Below are 25,729 nucleotides of genomic sequence, written 5' to 3' on the forward strand. Positions count from 1 at the left end.
TCCTGGGGTCTCAAATTCATGGGGGCATCTGCAGTCATGGAAGAACTCCTTTCTGGGCCAGGCCCCACTGGGCGCTGGCAAGAGAGGGACAGGTCCAGGAGCCGTGAGCCACGGAGATCTCTGCAGCCAGTTTGCTCAGGTTCGAATTCCCCCCGTGGCTCTCTAACTGGGTGACCTTGGACAAGACCTCCCTGTGCCTCAGTTTCCCGAAGTGTCAAGTGAGTGTTGCTAAGTGGAATGCTTGTGGATTGAAGGAACGGTTTCCTCTACGAAGGCAGCCACCCAGACCGCAGGGTTCCTGACAGCCTCCTTGACCCATGGGCCGGGTGCGATTGGGGCTGGGTCCTGGGGATGCGAGTTTGAACAGAGGGGACCAGGACAGGAAGTTGGGGCAGCCGAATTAATAAGCCCGCCACCGGGACCAAAGCAGGGTGACCCCCTTGGGTCTCCCACGACCCCCCCCCCCCCCGCGCAACCCACCCAAACGCCTCCCACGGGCTCCGCCCTCCGCTCCGCGCCGCGGTTGCTCCGGGCCGGGTTTTGCGCGGCTCCAGCCCAGCTTTGGGGAGGTGGGGGGGTTGCTGGAAAGGGGGGGGCGGAGGTGGCAGAGCCGCGAGTCGCAGCAGCGGCGGCCGCGGCGGGCGGAGGAGATGCGGCCGCGGCGCGCCCCCGGTCCGGCCGCCGCGCAGCGCCCCCCCCCGGAGCCGACGCCAGCCCGCGGGGGGCCGGGGCTGAGCCCCCTCCCCCAGCGCAGCGCCGCGGGCCCGGGGGCGGGGAGAGCGCGCGCCCCCAGCCCCCTCCCCAGCCGGGGATGCCGGGCTGAACGGCCCGGCCGGGACAGGTGCGCGCACGGACCCCCCCAGCCCGCGCCCTCCCGCCCTCGCGCCTCCCGCCCGCGCACTCGCAGCGGCCGCGGCTCCGAGGTAAGCGCCCCGGGGCGTCTGCGGAGGGGGCTGGGGGAGGCGCGGGGATGGGGGCGTCCGTCAGCACGCAGCTGGGGGACCGAACGGCTGGCTGGGGTGGCCGGGTCAGGCGCTAGGATTGGGGGGCCTGCGGGCCCTGCCACTGGGAGGAGACGGATTTGGGGCCGGGGAGGGGGTTTGGGGAGCGCTAGAACGCGGGTGGGGGGGTGAATCTCTCAGCCACGCAACTGGGGAGGGGACCGGATTGGAGAGGGGGTCGCTGGCCGTAGGGAGGGGTCCGGTGGGGGTCCGGTGGCATCGCTTTGGAGGGGCTGGATTTTGGCCTGGGGCGCTCCCGGAGGCTCCATTATGGGGGTGTCTAATGGCACCGCAACTGGGGGACTGGGATTGTTGACTGGGGGCTGTGCAGCTAGGTTGGGGGTTCTGTCGGCTCCGCAGCGGGTGGAGATTTTGTCCTGGGGGGGGCCCGGAGGAGACACAATACTGAGGCTCGCGGCTGCGCCCGCTGGGGAGCTGGATTGGGGCCCAGGTGGGGGGTTCGGGGCAGGCAGGGGGCCTGTTCCGGGGTGAGGGGTGGCGTTGGGGGGGCGGGGAACTGAGAGCCAAGTGGAGGCGACCTGGGGCTGCTGTGGGGGTCCCGGCACCGAGAGGCCCCTCCGCCCCACTTCGCGTCCGGCCGCCGCACCTTGGGCGCCCGAGTCCTCTCCGGCCTCCTGTCCAGCCCAAGCAGGACGAGCCGGGGTCCAGGCCGCGGGGCAGGGGTCGCAGTGGTGTTGCGGGGGAGGGCTGGCCGGCCCGGATCCCCCCCGCTGCAGTGGGGGTCTGGGGGTTCGGGGCCCCCCAAGAGCTGACAAAAGGACAAAGAAAACGTCTCTCTCGAAGCGCGCCGGGATGGGTGGGGGGCGCCGAGTGTGGCCCCCTCCCGCGGGCACTGATTGGTCCCCGGGGCGGGGGTCACGTGCCCCCCCCCCCCCCGCTCTCCGCCTCCAGGCGCCCCCCGAGTTTGGGGCACCTCCCAGAGGGGGCGCTACTGTCGTGATCCTCCACCTCTGCCCCGGCCGGGTTAATGCTGGAGCCAGGAGCCTTTGCAGGGAGTCCTGGGTTGGGGGAGGGATTCTCAGATCCTCGCTCCCCGCCCCCGTGTGGCCCTCTCTTGCGGAGGTCTTTGACATCCTCTACCTGAGGCTGTCATCTTTGACCCCCAGACTGCAGCGGAACTGGGGCTTGGAGTGACTGGGGTGCGCTGAGGCCTTGGGGGCCTGGGTTTGGGTTTACGGAGGGAGGAGGAACTCCTGGCTGTGGTGACCGAAGGGGTCCCTGCCCCATTTACAAAACTGCGTTTCTGTTTTTCTGCATTTCTTCAGCTTGTCAGAAGGTCCGAATTCCCTCTCCAAAATCAAAACTCAGGGCCCTTGCTCCCAAGCCCTCTCCCACATCCCAGGAGACCGGTTTTCTCAGGGGCAGGTTTTCAGGATCTGCCTGCACCATCGCTTTAAACTCCACTTAGGGAGAGTCCAGGCTGTGGCGGTGGGGGGTGGCTGGGGCCAAGGCTGAGGCGGGACCCACCTGGAAGGGGGTCTTAAACTCTCGGGGAAGTTGCCTGGGAGTCACTGCCATCCACACAGAGACGCCTCCAGTATTGGGTATGTGGGCAGCCTGGCATCAGCCTCTGGTCTGCTCTGAACCAGCCCACTCCCAAGAGCAGGTGGGGAAACTGAGGCCCAAGGAGGCCGCTGAAACCCAAGAGCCGTCCTGCATCCCAGCTGCTCGCCAAGGGCTGCCCCGAAGCCCCGTTCCTCCCTTCTTCCCCTTGACTCTGGGCTGTACAGGATTCAGACCTGGAGCTTTGACAGGAGACCTGGCTGTGTGGCCTCCTGTTCTCTGGGCTTCCGTCTTCCGAAGAGATGCTCTTTGATTTTGGACTGGAGTGGAGGGAGGTGAGGCAGGGAGGGGTCACCTGAGACTGTCTTCATCTGTACTGGCCCCATTTTGCCCCTGGTTCCCCGACCAGACTCCACTAGGGCTGAGCCCCGCACAGGATCTTAGGGTCCCTCTCGCCTCCTGTGCGTGGTGGTGAGTTGTCTCCAAGCCTAGGTATCGAGTCCCCCCAGGAGGGTCCTTTCCCCCTGAGACCTCAGTCCTCGCCTCTGTCCGAGGGGCATAGAAGGGGCTGGAAACGTGGTGTCACCTCTGCAGTGGCCACGCCGGGCTCGCCACTGGACTTTGCTGGGGTTATCAGGGCTGGGTCTAGATGATAGAAATCAAACTGCCCTTGGAAAGGTGACCATGACGTCAGCCTGCGGGACAGGTGAGCTGGGTCCCCGGGGGCTGAAGGATGTCACCTGTCACCGCCCGTCTCCCGGGAAGGAAGGTGTCCCGAGCTGACCCTGGGCGTGGCCCTGTCATGTGGGCCCAGAAAGGGAGATACTGGAGAGACAAACTTCCAGGGAAGTGGTCAGGACAGGTTGGAGCAGGGAAGGCTGCCCCGAGGAGGGAGTGCCGGCACGGGGCTTGAAGGATGAGAGGGATTCTGCCAGGAGAAGGGGACAGGCATTGCAGGCAGAGGGGACAGCAAGGATCATCGTGGCAGGGTATGTCAGAGGAGCCCTGAGTGGCTGGACTATTTAAGAGGACTGAAAGGTAGGTAGTAGCCTTGAATGCCAAGCCAGGGAACTAACTTTATCCCAAGGGCAATAGGGAGCCATGGAAGGTTATAGAGTGTGTGTGTGTGGGGGTGCATCGGTCACGTTTCTGATCTCGAGGAATGATAACTAAGAGTGACAGGCTCCTGGAAACCAGGTACGCTGCTGGAAGGAGTGGTGAGCCGCCCCTCCTGGGAGGCAGGCCAGCAGGGTTGGACGGCCATCTTTCCAGAATCCTGGAGAAATAGTCTTGATACTGGTCAGGCCCAAGTGACCTTCTGGATTTTTTTTTTTTTTTCAATTTCCAGGTACTGTGGGTTTTCTGAACCGCTGTCGTGTTTAAGAGGCCAGGGTCCTGAGATTCGCAGGTGTTTATGGGGCTGCGGGGTCTCAGCTGGGGTTCGGTTGGGCTGTGGCCTTGTCTTGGCCATGGTGGTGCGTTTACTCCCCTCCCTGTCTTCATGTAGCAGCAGTGGGGAAACTGAGGCTCAAAGCAGCCCAAGACTCAGGCCACAGCCACCAGCCCCATGTCCTCTGGCTGAATTATCCCAGAACAGACTGTTCGTCTTAGACGCCCTGACCATCATGAACGGTGGTGCTGGGGTCGGGTGGGTGGCCAGAGGAACCCAGACCTTAAACCACACAGTTGTCTTTCATTATCAATCACAGTACTTCCTCACCTCTCCTCCAGGGACATCCAGATGAAGTGGCACACATTAGGACAAGTAAGAAAGTGACTTGGGGCCGGGCAAGGTGGCTCACACCTGTAATTTGGGAGGCCGAGGTAGGAGGATCACTTAAGGCCAGGAGTTCGCGATCAGCCTGGCCAACATGGCGAAACCCCGTCTCTACTAAAAATATGAAAATGAGCCGGGCGTGGTGGCGTGCGCCTGTAATCCCAGCTACTCAGAAGGCTGAGGCAGGAGAATCGCTTGAACCCGGGAGGCGGAGGTTGCAGTGAGCTGAGATCGTGCCATTGCACTCCAGCCTGGGGTACAGAGTAAGACTCCGTCTCAAAAAAACAAAAAGAAAAGAAAAAGAAAGTAAGTGACTTGGGAGGTTGGGGACCACCCTTAGGGCTCTTTGGCACGGACATGGGGCCCCACTACTTGCCACCCCTAATGCCTCTTCTCCATCTGGCCCCAGTGTCCAAAAGTGGCCACCCCAGGGCCCCACTGGGAGGTAAGGCCCACTCTAGACTACAATTCCCAGAATGCACCTTGGCCTAAGCCAGCCTTCCAAGGGCTGACCTAGGAGAGAACTTCCCGAATACAAGAGCCCAGCAGAGGAGTGTGGGTTCTCAGGTGGCCCTGGTTCCAGGCAATCAGGTCAATCAGTCAGTCAACAAATGTAGCCAGTGGCCCCCATGTGCCGTGCCCTGTGCTGGGGGATGCTGGGATCCCCCAGAGAGGTAAACTTAACTCTGTTATCTAGTTGGAGGGGCTTCCAGGCTAGGGGAAGAGAAACAGGGGCAGGCATTGCCCTCTGTGCTATGTGGGTTCAGGGCTAGGGCAGAGGGAGCAACTGGGGCTGGGGAAAGCTGTACTCTGCTTCATGGATCAGGGAAGATGTAGCAGGAAGGGGCATTGTAGCTAGGGACAGGATGGATATGTAGGAGTTCACCAGGGCGGCCACATGTTTTCTGATGGTTGCAGAAGAACCTCCCTTCCCTGAAGCCCATGGACTTCCCCCCGGGGAGGCTGAAGTAGCCCTTCTGAATTCTCGGCCTTAGAGGCCGCCGGAGCATTTGGATCAGACTGACTTGAGATTAAATCAGTCTCTTCTCTCATTTATTCATTCCCCCTCTCTGAGCCTCAGTTTCCCCATCTGTAAAACAGGGGTTGCTATTCTGCCTTCCTTAGGGTTGGCCATTTAAACAGGAGGATTCGGGCAGAGTGCCAAATATAGTTCTGTTGGGTTTCTGACTCCAGAAAAAGGGTCAACTTGGCAAAGCAGAAACGTGGGGGTTCTGGCCACGATCGCATTTGGAGCTGTGAGAGCACTGTTCACATTTGACGAGTGGACTGATGTTTAGTGAGCACCTATTATGTGCCAGTGCCATGGACCCAGCAATGACCAAGGCACACTGCGTTCTGCCCTTGTCAAATTCCCAGCTGGATGGGGGGGACACTAGAGAAAGGAACAAGGTAAATCACGTATAGTCAGTGCCCTGAAGACAGTTATCCAGGAAGTGGCTGAGAACAGTTATCCAGCAGGGCTGTGTTCACTGAGGTTGTCACGGAGGGTGTCTCTGAGGAGGCGACATTTGAGCTGAGACCTGGAAGATGAGAAGGAGATGGTCATGCAGAGACCTTGGGAGGCAGCGCTCCAGGCAGAGGGCACGGCCCATGCAAAGGCCCTGGGGCAGGATCATGCCTGGCGTGTTGCAGGGACAGCAAGGAGGCCGGAGTGGCTGGAGCAGAGTGAGGAGAGGAGAGAGGGAGGAGGGGAGGACAAGGAGGGGACAGGGCAGGCCATGCAGGGCCTTGCGGGCTGCGGTGAGGCCTTGGGCTTTGACCCCCAGGGAGGTGGGAGCCATGGAGGACTGGGGGCAGAGGAGGGACCGGACCTGACTCTTGGTTCCCTCTGGTGGCAGCTTTGGGGAGGACAGCCAAGGGATGAGGCTGGAACTGAGGACCAGATGCTGGTGATGGTTGATGGGTGCCGGCCAGGCGAGGGTAACAGAAGGGGACAAAGTGGGTGGATGGGGACAGATTTTTGGAGTCTCCGCAGAACTTGCCAAGATGGACGTGAAGAGGCCAAAGGCCCCTTTCTCTGGGGCAGGGCAACGCTGTGGTGAAGGGCGCAGCGTCTGGGCCCCTGGGCCTGGGTTCACATCCCGGCTTGACCATTTCCAGGCTGTGCCACCTTGGGCCCATCCCTTGCCCACCCTGGCCCCGGGTCTTCTCACCTGTGGAATGGTCAGAAGAGCCCCTCTCACCTACGCTGCCGGGCTGAGTGAGGGACAGGGCTGGGAACATGGGGTAGGCGCCCTGTGTTTGCTGCTGTCTCTCTTTGAAGGTTGGAGCCTCAGGCTCTGGGGAGAAATGAGGGACAGATGGGGGTGACAGGTTCTCCGAGGTGACCCAGCAACCCCGGGGCCCCTTCCCCTCCAACACTGTTCTTCAGTCTTGACAGTTCTCAAGCCCCATCCCCCAGCACCCACGTCACTCTGCCGGCCCCTCCACCATTCCTGAGCCCTGACTCACCAGGACTTGTGGTCCGCTCTGACCCCGGGGGCCTTTCCCCTGGGACCTATTTCCCGCCTTTGTCTTCTTCAAGTTCATTCACCAGGTCTTCCGTTCCCAGCAGCACTTGGCACTCCCTGGGACCCCCCACCCCCATTCTGTACCACATCCCTCAGCAGGGGCCCCCTCTAGTCTCTCATACTGGTCCTGGCCACTTGGGGACCCCCGGCTTGTGGGGAGGGGCAGTGACAGGAGGAATTCTGGGGGAGGAGTTCAGCAATGGGGGGAAGGGCGCCCAGAACCCCAAGTTGGAGGGGAAGGCTCCTCATTTTCTACCCCGAGATCAGGCCTCCAAGGGCATGGGCCATCTTTCTTCGTCCTCCCTAAGTGGAGCCCCTACCACAGAGCCTTATTCCCACCCCTCTGAACCCCACAACTGGGTCCCAGGCACAGGACCCACCCCCCTGGACTTCCTCCAAATTGACTTTGAAAAGCAGGACCTGTCCATCCCCAAACTGCTTTGAAATCTCCGGGTGCTGCCGCCCCAGCCTAGATTCCCTTGGATCCCCAGCCCCCTCGGATCCCCAGCTCCCTCGGATCCCCAGCTCCCTCAAGCCGCCGCCCCTCCCGGCCCCTTAATTACCCGCTGGGTGTAAATGACACTTTAATTTCCTCTGAATCTTACTCCCAAACCCCCCCACCCATTCCTAATTACGAGTTGCTGTTTCCGACTTGCCTCCTGGTGGCCCAATTTCAAAACAGTGATTAAAATTAATTACCCAGGAGCCCCCTCTCCGCCTGGGCCAGGAGCCCCCGAGACGCATCCATGTCCCCAGTGGAAGTTCTGCCTGGACTCCCGCACCCTGGCTTCACGAGTGACCTGAGGACAGGGACAGCCTCTCTCTGGGTCTGTGCTTGATTATCTGTGAAGTATTTCGGCTGGCTGGACATGGTGGCTCACGCCTGTAATCCCAGCACTTTTGGAGGCTGAGGCGGGTGGATCACTTGAGGTCAGGTGTTCGAGACCAGCCTGGCCAACATGGTGAAACCCTGCCTCTACTAAAAATACAAAAATTAGCCAGGCCTGGTGGCGGGTACCTGTAATCCCAGCTACTCGGGAGGCTGAGTCAGGAGAATCGCTTGAACCTGCGAGGCGGAGGTTGCAGTGAGCCGAGATCGTGCCATTGCATTCCAGCCTGGGCGACAGAGCGAGACTCCGTCTCAAAAAAAAAATTTAGGCCAGGCGCGGTGGCTCAAGCCTGTAATCCCAGTACTTAGGGAGGCCGAGGCGGGTGGATCACGAGGTCAAGAGATCGAAACCATCCTGGTCAACATGGTGAAACCCCGTCTCTACTAAAAATACAAAAAATTAGCTGGGCATGGTGGCGCGTGCCTGTAATCCCAGCTACTCAGGAGGCTGAGGCAGGAGAATTGCCTGAACCCAGGAGGCGGAGGTTGCGGTGAGCCGAGATCGCGCCATTGCACTCCAGCCTGGGTAACAAGAGCGAAACTCTGTCTCAAAAAAAAAAAAAAAAAAAAAAAAAAATTTAGGGTGTGGCCCCCATCATGGGCAAGTAGCACATTGTGAGCGCTTGGTAAATGTCAGCAAGACGCAGCCGCACACGGCGGCTCACCCCTGTGATCCCAACACTTCAGGAGGCTGAGGCAGGAGGATTGCTTGAGCCCAAGAGTTCAAGACCAGCCTGGGCATCATCTCTACAAAAACATTAGCTGGTGTGGTGGTGCACACCTGTAGTCCCAGCTCCTCGGAAGGCTGAGTCAGGAGGATCACTTGAGACTGGGAGGTGGAGGTTGCAGTGAGCTGAGATCGCACCACTTCACACCAGGTGACAGAGTGAGACCCTGTCTCAAACAAAACGAAAAGCCAGAAGCAAGATCACCTTTGCATCCATGGCACCCTAATGTGCTATGTGACCTCAGCAAAGTGGCTTAACCTCTCTGCACGTCAGTTTTTCCATCTGCAAATGGGGATGAGGGTGCTGGTCTCCGAGGGCTGATGCGGGCAGGAAGTGAGTTCGTATGTGGGAAAAGCATGGCACATGGTAGGTGCAGTCTTCCTAAATCCAATCTTGAATCCCCGCTCTCCTGGCCTGCTGTGAGTTGAATGTGGAAGGCGGCTTGAATGTCCTGAGTCCCATCCTCTGCAAAAGAGATACTCAGCATTAATTGAGTGGTTCCCGCATGCCCGGCTCCGTGCCAAGCCCCGGACACGCATGACCCCTAGCAAGCATGGCTGAGACTCCACCCATATTAGTGCATAGTAGGTGTTTAAAGAAGTCTGGAATGAACATATCCTTGCAACTATTTTATTTATTTATTTATTTAAATGAGTCAGAGTCTTGCTCTGTCACCGAGGCTGGAGTGCCGTGGCGCCGTCTCAGCTCACCGCAACCTCCGCCTCCCAGGTTCAAGCGATTCTCCTGCCTCAGCCTCCCGAGTAGCTGGGTTACAGGTGCCCGCCACCACGCCGGGCTAACTTTTGTATTTTTAGTAGAGACGGGGTTTCACCATGTTGGCCAGGCTGGTCTCGAACTCCTGACCTCTGGTGGTCCGCCCGCCTCGGCCTCCCAAAGTGCTGGGATCACAGGTGTGAGCCACCGCACCTGGCCTCTGCCTCCTTGCAACTATTTTATGGGGGGGAGGGCTCTTCCTGGGACGTTCGTTCAGCTGTCATTTGTTGAGCACCTGTTGTGTGCCAGGCCCCATGCTGGGCACTGGGGTCACAGCAGTAACTGAGACGGACCCCCACCCCTGTAGAGCCAGTATTCTCATCCTCATTTTTCAGAGGAGGAAACAAGCTCAGAGACGGGAGGATTGTACCCACGTCGGCTCAGCAGCCACAGATAATTAAGCACCCATCATGCGTCACTCATTTACCTCTCGTGAGAAGCTGACATGGTTGGTTGTCATGATTGTTTTGCTGATGGGGAAACTGAGGCTCTGAAAGCTGAGGACTCAGGAAGGAAGGGCCATAGTGGAGGGGAGGCTGGGCACGGTGGTTCACGCCTGTAATCCCAGCATCTCCGGAGGCCGAGGTGGGAGGATCACCTGAGGTCAGGAGTTGGAGACCAGCCTGGCCAACATGATGAAACCCCGTCTGTATTAAAAATACAAAACTTAGCCGGGCGTGGTGGCGCATGCCTGTAGTCCCAGCTACTCGGGAGGCCGAGGCAGGAGAATCGCTTGGACCTGGAAGGTGGAGGTTGCAGCGAGCCGAGATCGCGCCACTGCGCTCCAGCCTGGCGACGCACCGAGACTCTGCCTCAGAAAAAAACCAAGGGGAGGGGAGGCTCACAAGCCGACTCCCAGGCTGGGCAGGGGTCAGCTAACCGACATCCCGTAGGAGCAGGGCACGGGGCCTGTCTCTTCTGCCCCCACCCCTCATGCCTGGACCCCAGGGACTTCCTCCGACCTTCCTGCCAAGTTCCTAGACAGCCCCAGAGCCCGGCTGGGCTGCGATGGGGGCGACCGAGGCAGCTGGAGGGGCAGCTGTAAGCAGAGCCCGTAACCGGACCTGGACGGCACTGGGGCCCGGCTGCAGGGGCCGGGTTACTAGATCCCCCTGGGGACACTGGCCCCGGAGCCGGAATCCTGGGGTGGCTGGGCAGATCGGGAGCTCCTTGTATGGAACTGCAGAGAGACACCCCACCCCCATCCCTTGTGCTGTGGCAGATGGAGAAACGGAGGCTCCAAGCCTGCCCGGGATCACTGTCTTTTATTTTGGAACAGAGAGGCCCAGAGAGGGCGTGTAGCTGGCCTAAGGTCACACAGCAAGGCCAGCAACGTCGTTTAACCTAAAGTGAATGCCTGTATGCCAGGCCCTGAGCCAGTGTCATTATTTTATGGACAAGAAAAAATATGAGGCTGGCAGGGCACTGTGGTTCATGCCTGTAATCTCAGCAGTTTGGGAGGCCGAGGTGGCTGAATCACTTGAGGCTAAGAGTTCGAGACCAGCCTGGCCAACATAGCAAAACCCCGTCTCTACAAAAAGTACAGAAGTGAGCTGGGCGTGGCACGTCTGTGGTCCCAGCTTACTCAGGAGGCTGAGACAGGAGGATTGCTTGAGCCAGGGAGGTTGAGGCTGCAGTGAGCCGTGACGGCACCACTGTCCTCAGCCTGGGCGGCAGAGCAAGACCCTGCGCTTAAAAACAAACAAGAAACGAGGCCGAGTGTCTCACTGACCCGGGGAGCCCCAGGAGTCCCTTCTGCGACATGCCAGCCCCTCCATCCACCTGGACCTTCTGTCTCTTCCTCTAGTGGTTCCAGTGTCCATGCTTTTTCCTCTGAGGTTCCCTGTCCCTGGAGCACCTTCCCCACCTTGTCCCGGGGTCTCCCCCTCGCCCCTCAGGCCTCAGCTCAAGTCTCCTCTCCTGTAGTCATTCCTCATGTTCTCATGGTCATGCTCATTATTGTCAGAAGGCTATCGAGTGTCAATATTGGGTAGTGTGTGTGGTGTACCCTGTCTCCCCACAGGACCGGGAGCCCCATAAGGGCAGGGCTTTGTAGCTGTCTCAGTCACGGCTGTGTCCCCATGCCTGGAACACAGCTGTCTGGTATACAGGCGGTGCCCAATATTTACTAATCTGATGAGTAAGTGGATGACTTCCAATTTGGGGTACAGGGAGGCAGAGCTGGGCACAGTTGCTGCCAGGTTGGCGGTTGAGTGAAGATGTGTTGGGGGTGGTTGTGGCTGGGGGAGCCCAGGGAAACTGAGGCCCAGCCAGGGCAGTCAGAGAAGGCTTCCTGGAGGAGGGGACATGCATGCATGTCCTTGACTGGTGAGCAGGAGTCAGCTGTAGGGCTTTGAGGACAGAGTGAGGTGACTATGTCTGGGGGGTTGGGAGGGCAGCTGGGCCTTAAGAAGGCCACAAAGGCCCCCCCACAGAGGGGACAGTCTGAGCCAAGGTCTGGAGGGAGGGGCTGGAAATTCGCAGTGGTAGCTGAGGGCAAGGAGAGGTTCCAGTCATTCCCGGGGGGGAGGTGTCCTTGAACATTGAGATCCAGAGTGATTTTAAATCACCACACTGTACAAATGGGGAAACTGAGGCCCAGAGAAGGGAAGTGCCCGTCTGCAGTCAAACAGCCGAGGCAGAGCCGGGCTTTGAAGCTGGGCTGTGCGCTTCTGGAGCCAAAGCGCTTCTTCAGGGGCTTCTTCAGCTGCCAGTGTTTCCCTGGGCCTCAGTTTCCCCAATCAGCTGTTGAGATTGGGTTGAGCAGGGCGGGGCAGGATGGCTTGTAGATGGTGACCCTGGTTCATTGGGGTCTTTTTTTTTTTTTTTCTGAAACAATCTCACTCTGTCGCCCAGGCCGGAGTGCAATGGCGTGATCTTGGCTCAAGTGATTCTCCTGCCTTGGCCTCACAAGTAGCTGGGATTACAGGTGCCCACCACCACGCCCGGCTAATTTTTGTGTTTTCAGTAGAGACGAGGTTTCACCGTGTTGGCCAGGCTGGTCTTGAACTCCCGACCTCGTGATCCACCCGCCTCGGCCTCCCAGGATGCTGGGATTACAGGCTGAGCCACCGCGCCCGGCTCCGGGGATTGTTTTGTTTGGGGAATCCACACGTGAAGCTGCGCCTCCCAGACTTTGCAGTGCACGTGGGTCCCTCCAAGATCTTGCTCAGGTGCAGGCCTGGGTGAGCAGGCCTGGGCCTGGGATTCTGCATTTCTGACAGTGATGCCCACGGCAGCAGCACAGGGGGCCTGAGTGTGATGGGGGAGGAGAGGACAGCATAACATGGGGAGGCAGAGGCGTCTGGGTTCCAGGAAGGTCAGGGTGGGGAGCCTCTCTTAGGTGACCTGAAGTGAGGAAGTGAGCTGTGTGTGTATCTAGTGGCAGAGTGTTCCTGGCAGAGGGCACAGCCTGTGCAAAGGTCCTGGGGCAGGACCATGCCTGGCCTGTTGGAGGAACAACAAGGAAGCTGGTGTGGCTGGAGCCGAGTGAGGAGGGAGAGAGAGTGAGGAGGGGAGGGTAGACAGGGGATGAGGCAGATTGTGCAGGGCCTTGTGGGCTGCAGGGAAGACACCAGCTTTGACTCAGAGGCTGGTGGGAGCCATGCAGAACTAAGGGCAGAGGAGGGAGATCTGACTGTGGTGTTCAGAGGCGCCCTCTGGTGGCTGGTTTGGGGAGGACAGCCCGGGGACCAGGGCAGAGGGCACTGGGCTGGGCTGGGCTGTGCCAGGCAGGTGGGATGCCAGTGGCCAGGGTATGGACGGGAATCGGTGACAGTTCTGCATATACTCGAAGGCAGAGGCCACAGGAGTGGCTAACCCTGGCTGTGAGGCTGGTGGGATGGGGTGTGGAGGGGGAGCCGGGGGATGAGCCCCAGGTGTGGCCTAAGCCATCAGCTGAGACAGAGGATGCAGGAGCAGTGTTTGGGGGTACATCTGCCATCCGTTCACCCTGATCGCATCAGTAGCCTCAGCGCCACCCCAGTGAGAAACCCCGTTAGGGTTTTTGTTTTATTCGTGGTTTGTCTTGAAACTCACAAGCAGATCCTAAAACTTCCACTGAAGCCTCAGGGGCCAAGAACAGCCCAGACACGCAGCCCTGGAGGACAGCAGGTGTGGGGAGAGTTCCCTGAGGAAATTCAGGCCCATGACGGGGCGACAGCAGCTACAGTGGCGGGTGGGTCTGGGGAAGACGGGCACCCCGCATGGCTGAGGGTGAGACTTCACGAGCCCCGTGCCTGGAGACGCTGAGGGGCAGCTGTGTCCCGGAGCTGGGGGAGGCCTGGCTAGAGTCAGAACTGTGGGCGTCATCAGGGACAAATGGGGCGGAGAGCCCCAGGAGTGGACCAGGCTGCCCAAGAGGGTCGTGGGTGAAAGGAAAAGAAAGAGGGAGACCTGGCGGTTGAGGGGGGCGCAGGGCGGGGCAGAAAGGTGGTAGGGAGGCCAGCGGTGGAAAGGAGGCCAGTGGGCATGGGGCACAGGGGGCCGCCAGAGGACAGAGCTCCCAGGAAGAGGAGCTGAACTCGGGGGTCCCCGAGGACGTTTCCATCCCCGAGCCTCAGTTTCCACATCTGCGCAGTGGGCTCGTGTTTGCAGAGCTGGAGTGACAGCCGGGGGCCTCCTGGAGGGAGCTGCTGCTTTCTGGCCCATCTCCCCCCACAACGGGCCCCCACAGTGTGCATGCAAGTCCCCAGGTTGGCAGGCGGGAACTCCTCCAACCCCCAGGGGCACGCAGACATGTGGGTGCACAGGTGTCCCGGAGAAGCCTGCACGCCACAGTGCGCACCCGGCAGCCTCTTGGCTCCCTGCGGCTAGGTGTCCGGCAGCCGCAGCCCAGCAGGTGGTGGGGCCAGGTCCTCGCAGGAAGGCAGGCACCGAGCGGCTGCTGGCAGAGGCTCCTTGAGTTTCATGCAGAGAAGCAGATGGGCTCGGGGCTGGAGGAAGGTGCACAGGCCTCCGATAACCCTGGATCGAGGGGGTAAACTGAGGCCAGGTAGACGGGGTGGGTTGTGAAGTGGCCTGGACTCCCCAGAATAAACGTTTGGTGTTCAGTTCCGTGTTATTATCAAAATAAGTAAAATTAATGGCGCAGAAGCTAGTGTAGGCTCCGCTGATCCCTGACTTTAAGCAAATGACTTTACCTTTCTGTTCCTCAGATTGTCTGTCTGGTTAAGAGGCCTATTAAGAGAACTCACCAGGCCAGGCACGGGGGCTCATGTCTGTAATCCCAGCACTTTGGGAGGCTGACAAGAGTGGATCACTTGAGGCCAGGAGTTCGAGACCAGGCTAGGCAACGTGGTGGAACACCATTTCTACTAAAAATACAAAAATTAGCCGGGCATGCTGGTGGGCACCTGTAGTCTACTTGAGAGGCTGAGGCAGGAAAATCGCTTGAACCCGGGAAGCTGAGGTTGCAGTGAGCCGAGATCATGCCACTGCGCTCCAGCCTGGGTGACAGAGCGACACTGTCTCAAAAAATAAAAATAAAGCCAGGCGCGGTGGCTCATGCCTGTAATCCCAGCACTTTGGGAGGCCAAGGTGGGTGGACCACGAGGTCAAGAGATTGAGACCATCCTGGCCAACAGAGTGAAACCCCGTCTCTACTAAATTACAAAAATTAGCTGGGCGTGGTGGTGCACACCTGTAATCCCAGCTACTCGGGAGGCTGAGACAGGAGAATTGCTTGAACCCGGGAGGTAGAGGTTGCCGTGAGCTGAGATTGCGCCACTGCACTCCAGCCTGGTACCTGGCGACAGAGCAAGACTCTGTCTCAATAAATAAATAAATAAATAAATAAATAAAAATGAAAAAGAGCACTCACCCCTTGGGGATGTTCTGAAGATTACATGAATTAATTTAAGTATGTAAGACAGTGCCTGGCACCTAACAAGTGCTCTGTGTTTTCTAGGTTTTTGTCGTTGTTATTTTTTTATTTTTTTGGGACAGGGTCTCACTGGGTCACCCCAGGCTGGAGTACACTGGCCTGATGGTAACTCTTTGCATTCTTGCACTCCTGGGCTCAGGCAATCTTCCTGCATCAGCCTCTCCAGTAGCTGCGACTACAGGCATGTCCCACCATGCCTGGCTCATTTCTTATTTTCTGTACAGATCGGGCAGAGCGGGAGGGTCTCACTTGTTGCCCAGGCTGGTCTCAAACTCCTGAGCTCAAGCGATTCTCTTGCCTTAGCCTCCCAAAGCGTTTCACAAAATTTAAGAATTAACCAGACGTGGCAGCGCACAAGATCCCAGCTTCTCAGGAGACTGAGACACAAGAATCGCTTGAACCTGGGAGGCAGAGGTTGCAGTGAGCCGAGATCATATACTGCACTCCAGCCTGGGCGACAGAGCGAGACTCTGTCTCCACGCGCCCCCCCCCACCACCAAAAAAAAAGCCGGGCTTGGGGATGCACACCTATGGTCCCAGCCACTTGGGAGGCTGAGGAAAGAGGATGGCTGGAGCCTGGGAGCTTGAGGCTGCAGTGAGTGGTGACCGCACCGCTGTGCTCCAGCCTGGGCGACAGAGCCAGACCCTGCCTCCTTAAACAACGTTCAAAGAAATAGTTTCTAGAGGTAAATATTATTCCAATAAAACACAAGATGAGGCCGGGGACGGTGGCTCACACCTGTAATCCCAGCACTTTGGGAGGCCGAGATGGGTGGATCATTTGAGGTCAGGAGTTCGAGCCCAGCCTGGCCAAATGGTGAAACCCTGCCTCTACTAAAAAATACAAAAAAATTGGCTGGGTGTGGTGGCGCACGCCTGTAGTCCCAGCTACTCCGGAGGCTGAGGCAGAAGAATCGCTTGAACTCGGGAGGCAGAGGTTGCAGTGAGCCAAGATCGCGCCACTGCACTCCAACCTGGCAACAAAGCGAGACCCCATCTCAAAATAATAATAAAGGAAGGAAGCCGGGAGCGGTGGCTCATGCCTGTAATCCCAGCACTGTGGGAGGGTCACAAGGTCAAGAGATCGAGACCATGGTGAAACCCCGTCTCTACTAAAAAATACAAAAATTAGCTGGGCATGGTGGCGCGCACCTGTGGTCCCAGCTACTCAGGAGGCTGACACAGGAGAATCGCTTGAACCCGGGAGGTGGAGGTTGCAGTGAGCTGAGGTTGTGCCACTGCACTCCAGCCTGGCGCCTGGCAACAGAGAAAGACTCTGTCTCAAAAAAAAAAAAATTAGCCAGGCATGGTGGTGGGCACATGCAGTCCCAGCTACTTGGGAAGCTGAGGCATGAGAATCACTTGAACCCAGGAGGTGGAGGTTGCAGTGAGCCGAGATCAGGCCACTTTGTGGCAAGGATCCATCTCAAAAACAAAAAAAAGGGAAGGAAGTCTTGACACGGGTCACAGCATGGACGCATCTTGAGGCAATCACGCTCGGTGAGAGAAGCCAGACACGAAAGGAGACTGTGTGATCCTACTCCTGGGAAGTCCCTAGAGTCATCAGATTCAGAGACAGACAGTAGGAAGGGAGGTGCTGGGGGCTGGGGACGGGAGTGAGGAATGAGTGTTTCATGGGGGCAGAGTTTCAGTTTGGGAGGATGAGAAAGTTCTGGAGATGATGGTGCTGAAGGTTGCACAATTATGTGGGTATTCTTTTTATTGTTTTTTGTTTTTTTTTTCTTAGAGGATTTAGTAATAGTAACATAAGAAGTTCTTAATGCCAGTGACCCGTGTGCACTTAAAAATGGTTAAGAGGCCGGGCACAGTGGCTCTTACCTGTAATCCCAGCACTTTGGGTGGCTGAGGCGGGTAGATCACCTGAGGTCATGACTTCAAGACCAGCCTGACCAACATGGAGAAACCCCGTCTCTACTAAAAATACAAAAATTAGCTGAGCATGGTAGCACATGGCTGTAATCCCAGCTACTCGGGAGGCTGAGGCAGGAGAATCTGCTTGAACCTGGGAGGTGGAGGTTGTGGTGAGCGGAGATTGTGCCATTGCTTTCCAGCCTGGGCAACAAGAGTGAAACTCCATTTCAAAAAAAAAAAAAAAATTAAGAGAGGCCGGCCTCGGTGGCTCACGCCTGTAATCCCAGCACTTTGGGAGGCCCAGGCGGGTGGATCATGAGATCGGGAGATGTAGACTATCCTGGTAACATGGTGAAAACGCCATCTCTACTAAAAATACAAAAAATCAGCTGGGCACGGTGGTGCACGCCTGTAGACCCAGCTACTCAGGCGGCTGAGGCAGGAGAATCACTTGAATCTGGGAAGTGGAGGTTGCAGTCAGCCGAGATCACTGCACTCCAGCCTGGGCAACAGAGCAAGACTCCATCCCCTCCACCAAAAAAAAAAAGTTTAAGAGCCAGCCTTGGTGGCTCACAACTGTGATCCCAGCCCTTTGAGAGGCCGAGGCAGGCAGATCACCTGAGGTCAGGAGTTTGAGACCAGCCTAGCCAACATGGCAAAACCTGTCTCTACTGAAAACACAAAAATTAGCTGGGTGTGGTTGCACACGTTTGTAATCCCAGCTACTCGGGAGGCTGAGAATTGCTTGAACCCTGGAGGCAAAAGCTACAGTGAGCCAAGATGGCACCTCTATACTCCAGCCTGGGCAACAGAGCAAGACTGTCTCAAAAAATAATAACAATAATAAAAATAAAATGAAAATGGTTAAGATGGCAAATTTTATGTTACATATATTTCTGTTGCCCAGACTGGAGTGCAGTGGCACAATCTAAGCTCACTGCAACCTCCACCTCTCTGGTTCAAGCAATTCCCCTGCCTCCGCCTCCTGAGTAGCTAGAATTACAGGTGCACACCACCATGCCCAGCTAATTTTTTTTTTTTTTTGTATTTTTAGTAGAGGCGGGGTTTCACCATTGCCATAGTTAATCTCATGAACAAAGGATGACGAATGTGGAATTAAAGACGAGGTTCGGCTGGGTGCAGTGGTTCACACCTATAACCCCAAGACTTTGGGTGGCTGAGGTGGGCGGCTCACAAGGTCAGGAGTTCGAGACCAGCCTGGCCAACATGGTGAAACCTCGTCTCTACTAAAAATACAAAAATTAGCTGGACGTGGTGGCAGGTGCCTGTAATCCCGGCTACTCGGGAGACCGAGGCAGGAGAATCGCCTCAACCTGGGCTCGTAAAAGACCCTGAGCTTGCCGGGCGCGGTGGCTCAGGCCTGTAATCCCAGCACTTTGGGAGGCCAGGGCGGGTGGATCACGAGGTCAAGAGATCGAGACCATCCTGGTCAACACGGTGAAACCCCGTCTCTACTAAAACTACAAAAAATTAGCTGGGCATGGTGGCGCGTGCCTGTAATCCCAGCTACTCAGGAGGCTGAGGCAGGGAAATTGCCTGAACCCAGGAGGCGGAGGTTGCGGTGAGCCGAGATCGCGCCATTGCACTCCAGCCTGGGTAACAAGAGCGAAACTCCGTCTCAAAAAAAAAAAAAAAAAAAAAAAAAAGACCCTGAGCTTTTGCAGCCCTTCACATTTATTTTTTAAATTTTGTTTTATTTATTTATTTTTGAGACGGAGGCTCACTCTGGAGTGCAGTGGCACGATCTCAGCTCACGGCAACCTCTGCCGGGGTTCTTACAATTCTCCTGCCTCAGCCTCCCGAGTAGCTGGGACTACAGGTGCATGCCACCACGCCCGGCTAATTTTTTGTATTTTAGTAGAGACGGGGTTTCACCATGTTGCCCGGGCTGGTCTTGAACTCCTGAGCTCAGGCAATCCACCCGCCTCGGCCTCCCAGAGTGCTGGGATGACAGGCGCGAGGGAGGAGGCAGCGACTGGGTCGGCTACTTGATTTCTCATAGGTTCTGCTTCCCTTGTTCGACAGGTTCCAGATGTTCAGGTGGATAACCTCCGGGAGCCCGGGGCCTGGAGCGTGACTGTCCTCAACATTCCTTCTGGCGGCAGACACAGTTTGTCACTTTGCCAGACGGCCTGCTTTCAAGAGGACAGTTCACTGTTTGCTCATAGAGCCGCCAGAGGTATACTGAGTTGGTCATGCCCCACATTCTTGGGGTCACCAGCACATCATGGTGGCCAGACTGGTCCTGAACTCATGACCTCAATCTGCCCACCTCGGCCTCCCAAAGTGCTTGGATTACAGGCATGAGCCATCGCACCCGGCCTAAGCATATATGTATGTGTATATATATATATATATATATTTTTTTTTTTTTTTTGAGACGGAGTCTCTATCCGTCGCCCAGGCTAGATAGAGTGCAATGGCGCCATCTCAGCTCACTGCATCCTCCACCTCCTGGGTTCAAGTGATTCTCCTGCCTCAGCCTCCCAAGTAGCTGGGATTACAGGTGCCCGCCATCACGCCCAGTTAATTTGTGTATTTTTAGTAGAGACGGGTTTTTACCATCTTGGCCAGTCTGGTCTTGAACTCCTGACCTTGTGATCCACCTGCCTCAGCTTCCCAAAGTGCTGGGATTACAGGCGTGAGCCACCGTGCCTGGCCTTTTTTTTTTTTTTTTTTTTTTAAGGCATAGGGCAGACAGGACTCTTAAGGAGGTTCTGGGTTAGGGGACTAGATGGGCCAGTGGCATCAGGGGAGGGTAGGCTGCAGCGGGGTCCGAGGTCAGGGGCCTTGAATCGCAGGGAAAGGCTGGGGCCTCAGAGGTCCTTGGGAGCCACAGGAGGTTGTAGAGCAGGGGAGGAGCCAGGGAAGGAAACACTCACGGAAACAGGGTCGTGCCCTGAACACACGTGGAATCCGGGCGTTCGCTGAGTCACAAATCCTGGAAGCTCAGGGTCGCGGAGAGGAAGCTCCGTTGCTCTACGCAAGGCCTTCCTGTTTTTGGAGGAGGCAGGCGTTCCAGGGCCGATCTTCCCGAATCACCTTCACCTCCTGGGGCTCAGAGTCCCTGAGCCACAAGGCCAGGGCAGGGCTGGGGGTTACCCCAGCTGCTCAGAGAGGAAAATGGGCACGGAACTTGCCCAAGAGCTCCCAGAAGGACAAGGCTGCTGAGCTTCTCATTCGGGGCTCCGGGACCTGGACTGTACCCCTTTCTGGTAGGAGGGTCCCCTGAACTGGGACCTTCAGGCATGGAGGGCAAGGGGTTCAGAGGGTGAATTCTGCCTACATTTCATTAGCTGGGTGGGAGAGGGTCTCCACTCCACACACCTGGAAGTTTCTGCAAAGTTACCTTGAATGGGAGTGGGAAGCAGGTCCCCTTGAGAGGTAGTGAGGTACCTGTCTTGGAGGTATGCAAGGGGAGGATGACAAGGCTGGACTCGGGAAGGAGGTCAGAGCTACCGGGGTCGCAGAGGCCCGTGACATGGGGAATTTTCTGTGATTCTGTAGTTCTGTAGTACTGTCATTCCCGGCTTGTAACTTTTTTCTTTTTGGACGGAGTCTCACTCTGTTGCCCAGGCTGGGGTGCAGTGGAGTGATCTCGGCTCACTGCAACCTCTGCCTCCTGGGTTCAAGAGATTCTCCTGTCTCCGCCACCCCAGTAGCTGGAATTATAGGCGCACGCCACGATGCCTGGCTAATTTTTGCATTTTTTGTAGAGACAGGGTTTCGCTCTGTTAGGCAGGCTCGTCTTGAACTCCAGACCTTGGGTGATCCTCCCACCTCGGTCTCCCAAAGTGTTGGAATTACAGGCATGAGCCACTGCACCCAGCCAGCTTGTGGCTTATAAAATTCCAAGAGCCTTTGACTTTTTTTTTTAGCCTTTGAGTTTGATATTTTTGTGTTTTAATTTTAAGAATTCTTGTGCATGTATTTTGAGATTGAATTTTTAAATGTATGTTTTAGGATACTGTGCCTATTATTCTAATTGTTATTATTAGTTTTTAATTACCGAATGCATTTTTGTTTGAAGTCGTTTCCTGGGCTTTCACGCACACGTGGCCCTAAAGTGGTTCTGATAATGAAATCAGTGCTGTGTATTATTATTATTGCCATTATTATTGTTGTTGTTAACTATTACCTCCGTGGGGAATTTTTCTGGGATTTGAAGGCGCGGCTGCGGCTCTCGCGCGCCTTCTTCTGGCCGCGAGCGGAACTGCAGGTAGCTCACCTCGCCGCCCCTCGCCCACAGGCATCACCTCCTGTCGCCTGACCCTCGCCATGCAGACCCCGCGAGCGTCCGCTCCCCGCCCGGCCCTGCTGCTTCTGCTGCTGCTATTGGGGGGCGCCCACGGCCTCTTTCCCGAGGAGCCGCCGCCGCTCAGCGTGGCCCCCAGGGACTGTGAGTACGGGGGTGTCCTGGGCAGGGGGAGTCCCGTGGGAAGGTCTGGGTTCCCAGTTGGGTCCGCTGCCCCCATCTGGGGACTCATCCACGCCAAGAGCCACCCCTAGAAGGGGCATGACCTCAGGCACCCCCTCCTCACCCCCAGTCCAGGCTCACACCCCTCTCTACTCCCTCCCCCAGACCTGAACCACTATCCCGTGTTTGTGGGCAGCGGGCCTGGACGCCTGACCCCCGCAGAAGGTGCTGAAGACCTCAACATCCAACGAGTCCTGCGGGTCAACAGAACGCTATTCATTGGGGACAGGTATTGCTCGGGACAGCGAGGAGGCCTGTGTGACTGGAGCAGAATGAGCGAGGAGGATAGAGAGAGGAGGGGAGGGTCGGGAGGGGACGGGGCAGATCGTGCAGGGCCTGGTGGGCCATTGGGAGGACTTAGACTTTGAATTGGAGGAAGGTGGGAGCCACGGAAGGTTATAGGTAGAGGAAGGCCTGGACCGGACTCAGGTGCTCACACGTGTCCTCTGGTGGCTGCTTCTGGGAGGCTAGACTGTGGGGGAAGCAAGAGTGGAAGCCAGGGGACCAGGGTGGAGGGGACTGGGCTGTCCAGGTGGAAGCTGTGGAGGGAAGAAGTGAGTGTGAGGTCACCGGGCTTCTAGGGATGAGCTTCTCGGACAGATCAGATGCTTTGGAGAGGATGAGGAGGATGAAGAAGTGACCACTGGCTTTAACCACGCGAGGTCACCAATGACATTGACCAGGGCAGCTTCCTCGGCATGGGGGTGAGGGGCAGAGGTTGGTGGGCGCCTGGGAAGCGCCAAGTGGGGCACCTGACCTAAAGCCACGGGCCATGGTGTTGGGGGTTGGGGGCAGTCTGTGGGGCGTGTGGGGCAGGAGGTGGAGCGCAGGGTATGAAGGGTACTGGGGCCCTTAGGAGGGCTGTGGTCGGCGTTGGAGTTGCTCGTGTCAGAGACGTTGGCATGTCCCTGCGTGTCCCCCCACCGTGCACACCACATTGGTAGTGGGAAGGATGGAATGGGGGAGGGTAGTGGAGCTCCAGTGTCTCACTAACCATGCCCCTCCCCCAGGGACAACCTCTACCGGGTAGAGCTGGAGCCCCCCACGTCCACGGAGTTGCGATACCAGAGGGTGAGGAAAGGGTCCAGGTGGGAGTGGAGGGGCAGGACCAAGGGGGACGCGACACTGCCCGGGGGAGCTGGGTGACTCGGCCCTGCACAGCGGGGGTACTTAGGGCTGCTGAGAACCGGTGCCCCCTCACCAGCTCTCTCTGTCTGCAGAAGCTGACCTGGAGATCTAACCCAAGCGACATAAAAGTGTGTCGGATGAAGGGCAAACAGGAGGTGAGCAGGCCCTGGCTCGGTTCCTGCCACCGCTAATCAGCCCTGGCGTTGCCCATTCCCCTCCCCACTCCACAAGCCCTGGTCACGCCCCAACCCAGCCTCAATCAGCTCTAGCCACGCCCCCAAACAGCTCCAAATAGCCATGACCACGCCCACTTCCCCACCCAATTGATCCCAGCCAGGCCCCCAACCTGGCCATAATTAGCCATAGCCACGCCCCAAATAGTTCTGGCTACGTCCACACCCCTGCCCCAGTCAGTCCTAACACAACCCCCAGCCCCGCTCCGAACAGCCCTGGCCATGCTCACACCCCACCCAATCCAGCAGATCCCCCTCCCGGCCCCTCCTACATCAGCCCTGGCCCGCCCAAGTAAGCCCAGGCCACGCCCACCTCCCCCGCTCTGGCCACGCTCCCAACCTAGCCCCAATTAGCCCACCACGCCCCCAGTTCTGGTCACGCCTATTCCCCCACCCTAATCGGCCCTGGCCACGCCCAGGGTGGATGCTTCTCCATCCCCCTTAGGACTCTGCTGTTGCCATGGTTATGCCCATAGTCTGACCACGCCCACCACCCTGGCCTTGCCTGCACTGCTGATACGAAGTGTTTCCTTGTCTGGGCCGCACCGTGTCCACAGCCATTCCTAGCTTCAGCCGCTGCCTTGGCGACGCCCCAAGGCGGGGCCAGCCTTGACCACGCCCACAACAGACCGGCGCCCCGCCCTACTCAGCCCTGGCCACGCCCGCACCCGTGGCCACGCCCACATCACGCTCTCCTATCCCTCCCGTCCCCCACCCCAGGGCGAGTGTCGAAACTTCGTAAAGGTGCTGCTCCTTCGGGACGAGTCCACGCTCTTTGTGTGCGGTTCCAACGCCTTTAACCCGGTGTGCGCCAACTACAGCGTGAGTCTCCAGACTGCCTGCGCCCCAGGTCCGACCTCCAGGCCTCTGCTCTCCCGACTGCCCTTGGCCATGGCCTTTCCCCAGGCCGTGTCATCTCCTCCAGGAAGCCTTCCTGGATATACTCTCCCTGCCTCCTCCCCTGAAGCTCAAGAGGGTCAGTGCTGTCCAAACGAGGCCTGTACAGGGGTCAGGGAAGCCGTAGCTACTTAGTCAATGAGCTAGTTACAGGACTAATTAGGGATCGACCCTTAAACCCGTTTACAGGTCAGTAAACTGAGGCCCTGAGAGGTTAGGTGAGTGGCCAAGGCCACACAGTAATCCATGTTGGACAGGGATTCCTCTTGGAGTGGGGAGCTGGGGGAGCCAGGGGCTGCTAGACGGGGTCAGGAGATCTGTCAATCACGCCCCATGGTCCCTGCAGATAGACACCCTCCAGCCTGTGGGAGACAACATCAGCGGTATGGCCCGCTGCCCGTACGACCCCAAGCACGCCAATGTCGCCCTCTTCTCTGGTAAGTACCCCCAACCTCCATCTGATCAGCCCCAGCCACAGGCACGACCTGACATTTTCTGCTGCAGGGTCTGGGTCATTTAGAAGCAGCTGGATGACCATTTGTCCCGGCTGTGACATGGACAGGCCCTCAGCCCAGGTGTGGCGCTCAGCTGGGATTGAGGCTTAATGGGGTTCGGGGCTCAGTTAAGGTCAGGGCTTGGGTGGAGGTGGGGCTTGGATGGGATCCAGGCTCAGTCTGGAGACAGGGGTTCCCCTAGGCTCAGGACTCAGTCTCAGAAAATCGAGTTTGGACCCATGCAGGCCCTGGCCTCTGCGGTCTCACCTCTTGCCCGCCTTCCCTACCCATCCAGAGGGGATGCTCTTCACAGCTACCGTTACCGACTTCCTAGCCATTGATGCTGTCATCTACCGCAGCCTCGGGGACCGGCCCACCCTGCGCACCGTGAAACACGACTCCAAGTGGTTCAAAGGTGAGACCAAGAAGGGCAGTGGGCCCCGACCTGGCAGGGTACAGAACCTGACATTCATCAAATCCCCCCACCAGAGTAAGAGTCCCAGAGGCTCTGTGGGGGGCATTTCCACCACATCTTTGGAATCTGTTGGCCTTTTTGAAGACTAGAAAGCTAGAGGAACAAGTTTAGTTGGATCTAAAGTAGAACCCGCTAGAAGTGGGTGGCTTAGAAGCCCAAAATGGAACCCCAGAAAAGATATAGCAGGACTGAGCTCTTCAACACATGAGGGAGGAAGGTAACAAAAAATAGTTGATGTTGCCATTTGCGGCAATAGACACGGCGATTTTCAGCTTCTGACCTCCCTTCCCCTGCAAAAAAACAAACTTTGAGTCTTTCATTTTGCCTGGGTAACCAGCCTAGGTCCCCCCTTCACCATAAAAGCCAGTGAGTTCTCAACCCCAGAAACCCCCTTTGTCATGTCAGGGGCTGAGTTCTGACCCCACCTCTTCTGCAGAGCCTTACTTTGTCCATGCAGTGGAGTGGGGCAGCCATGTCTACTTCTTCTTCCGGGAGATTGCAATGGAGTTTAACTACCTGGAGAAGGTGAGGCTGGTGCAGTGGGGCATGGAGCTGAGAGGCTCTGATCATGTGAAGGGGAGGGCAGAGGTGGATTCGTGAATCCCTACATGCGGCGAGAGCGTCCTGCCCTCCATTTCCGGTCCCCAGGGCCTCCCTTCCAGCCACGATCAGGCCCTGAGGACGAAGGCATGTATGGAGCAGCCATGGAGCACTCAGCTTGGATGAGGGGCTTGAGCTGGAAGTCAGATACAGCTGGTGCTGCTCCTGTTTGCCTGTCCATCCACCTGCTCACCCTCCCACTTACCCAGCTGACTCTTTAGCCCACCCAGCCTTTCATGAGCCCATTCATCCGTCTACTCATCTCCCTACCCACCCACTCATCCATCTACTACCCATCCATCCATCCATCCATCCACCCGTCAGTTCATCCAGCCACCCTTCAATCCTATCCATCCATCAGTCCAACTATCCATCCACTTATCCATCATCCATCCACCAATCCATCCTCCCATCCATTCATCCA

At 57.6% G+C, this 25,729-nt stretch overlaps 1 protein-coding gene across 4 annotated transcripts in view; it reads left to right on the top strand.

Moving 5' to 3' along the window:
* Window positions 1-873: 873 nt before the first annotated feature.
* The window catches only part of SEMA6B (semaphorin 6B), a 36,444-nt gene continuing 11,588 nt past the window's right edge, over window positions 874-25,729 (top strand). The window contains exons 1-9 of one of the 4 annotated variants that reach the window (XM_032252197.1): window positions 874-923; window positions 21,251-21,400; window positions 21,584-21,707; window positions 22,489-22,549; window positions 22,699-22,761; window positions 23,560-23,661; window positions 24,083-24,173; window positions 24,526-24,645; window positions 25,142-25,230. In XM_032252197.1, coding sequence (XP_032108088.1) covers window positions 21,280-21,400; window positions 21,584-21,707; window positions 22,489-22,549; window positions 22,699-22,761; window positions 23,560-23,661; window positions 24,083-24,173; window positions 24,526-24,645; window positions 25,142-25,230 — 771 coding nt within the window. In that variant the 5' untranslated portion in view covers window positions 874-923; window positions 21,251-21,279. Of the gene's footprint in view, window positions 924-19,942; window positions 20,273-21,250; window positions 21,401-21,583; window positions 21,708-22,488; window positions 22,550-22,698; window positions 22,762-23,559; window positions 23,662-24,082; window positions 24,174-24,525; window positions 24,646-25,141; window positions 25,231-25,729 lie in introns of those variants that run through there. The other 3 variants (XM_032252194.1, XM_032252193.1, XM_032252195.1) reach the window with 3 other exon arrangements.

The sequence above is a fragment of the Sapajus apella genome, unplaced genomic scaffold (assembly GCF_009761245.1).
Source record: "Sapajus apella isolate SASKATOON/1434 unplaced genomic scaffold, GSC_monkey_1.0 scaffold77, whole genome shotgun sequence".
NCBI lineage: Eukaryota > Metazoa > Chordata > Mammalia > Primates > Cebidae > Sapajus > Sapajus apella.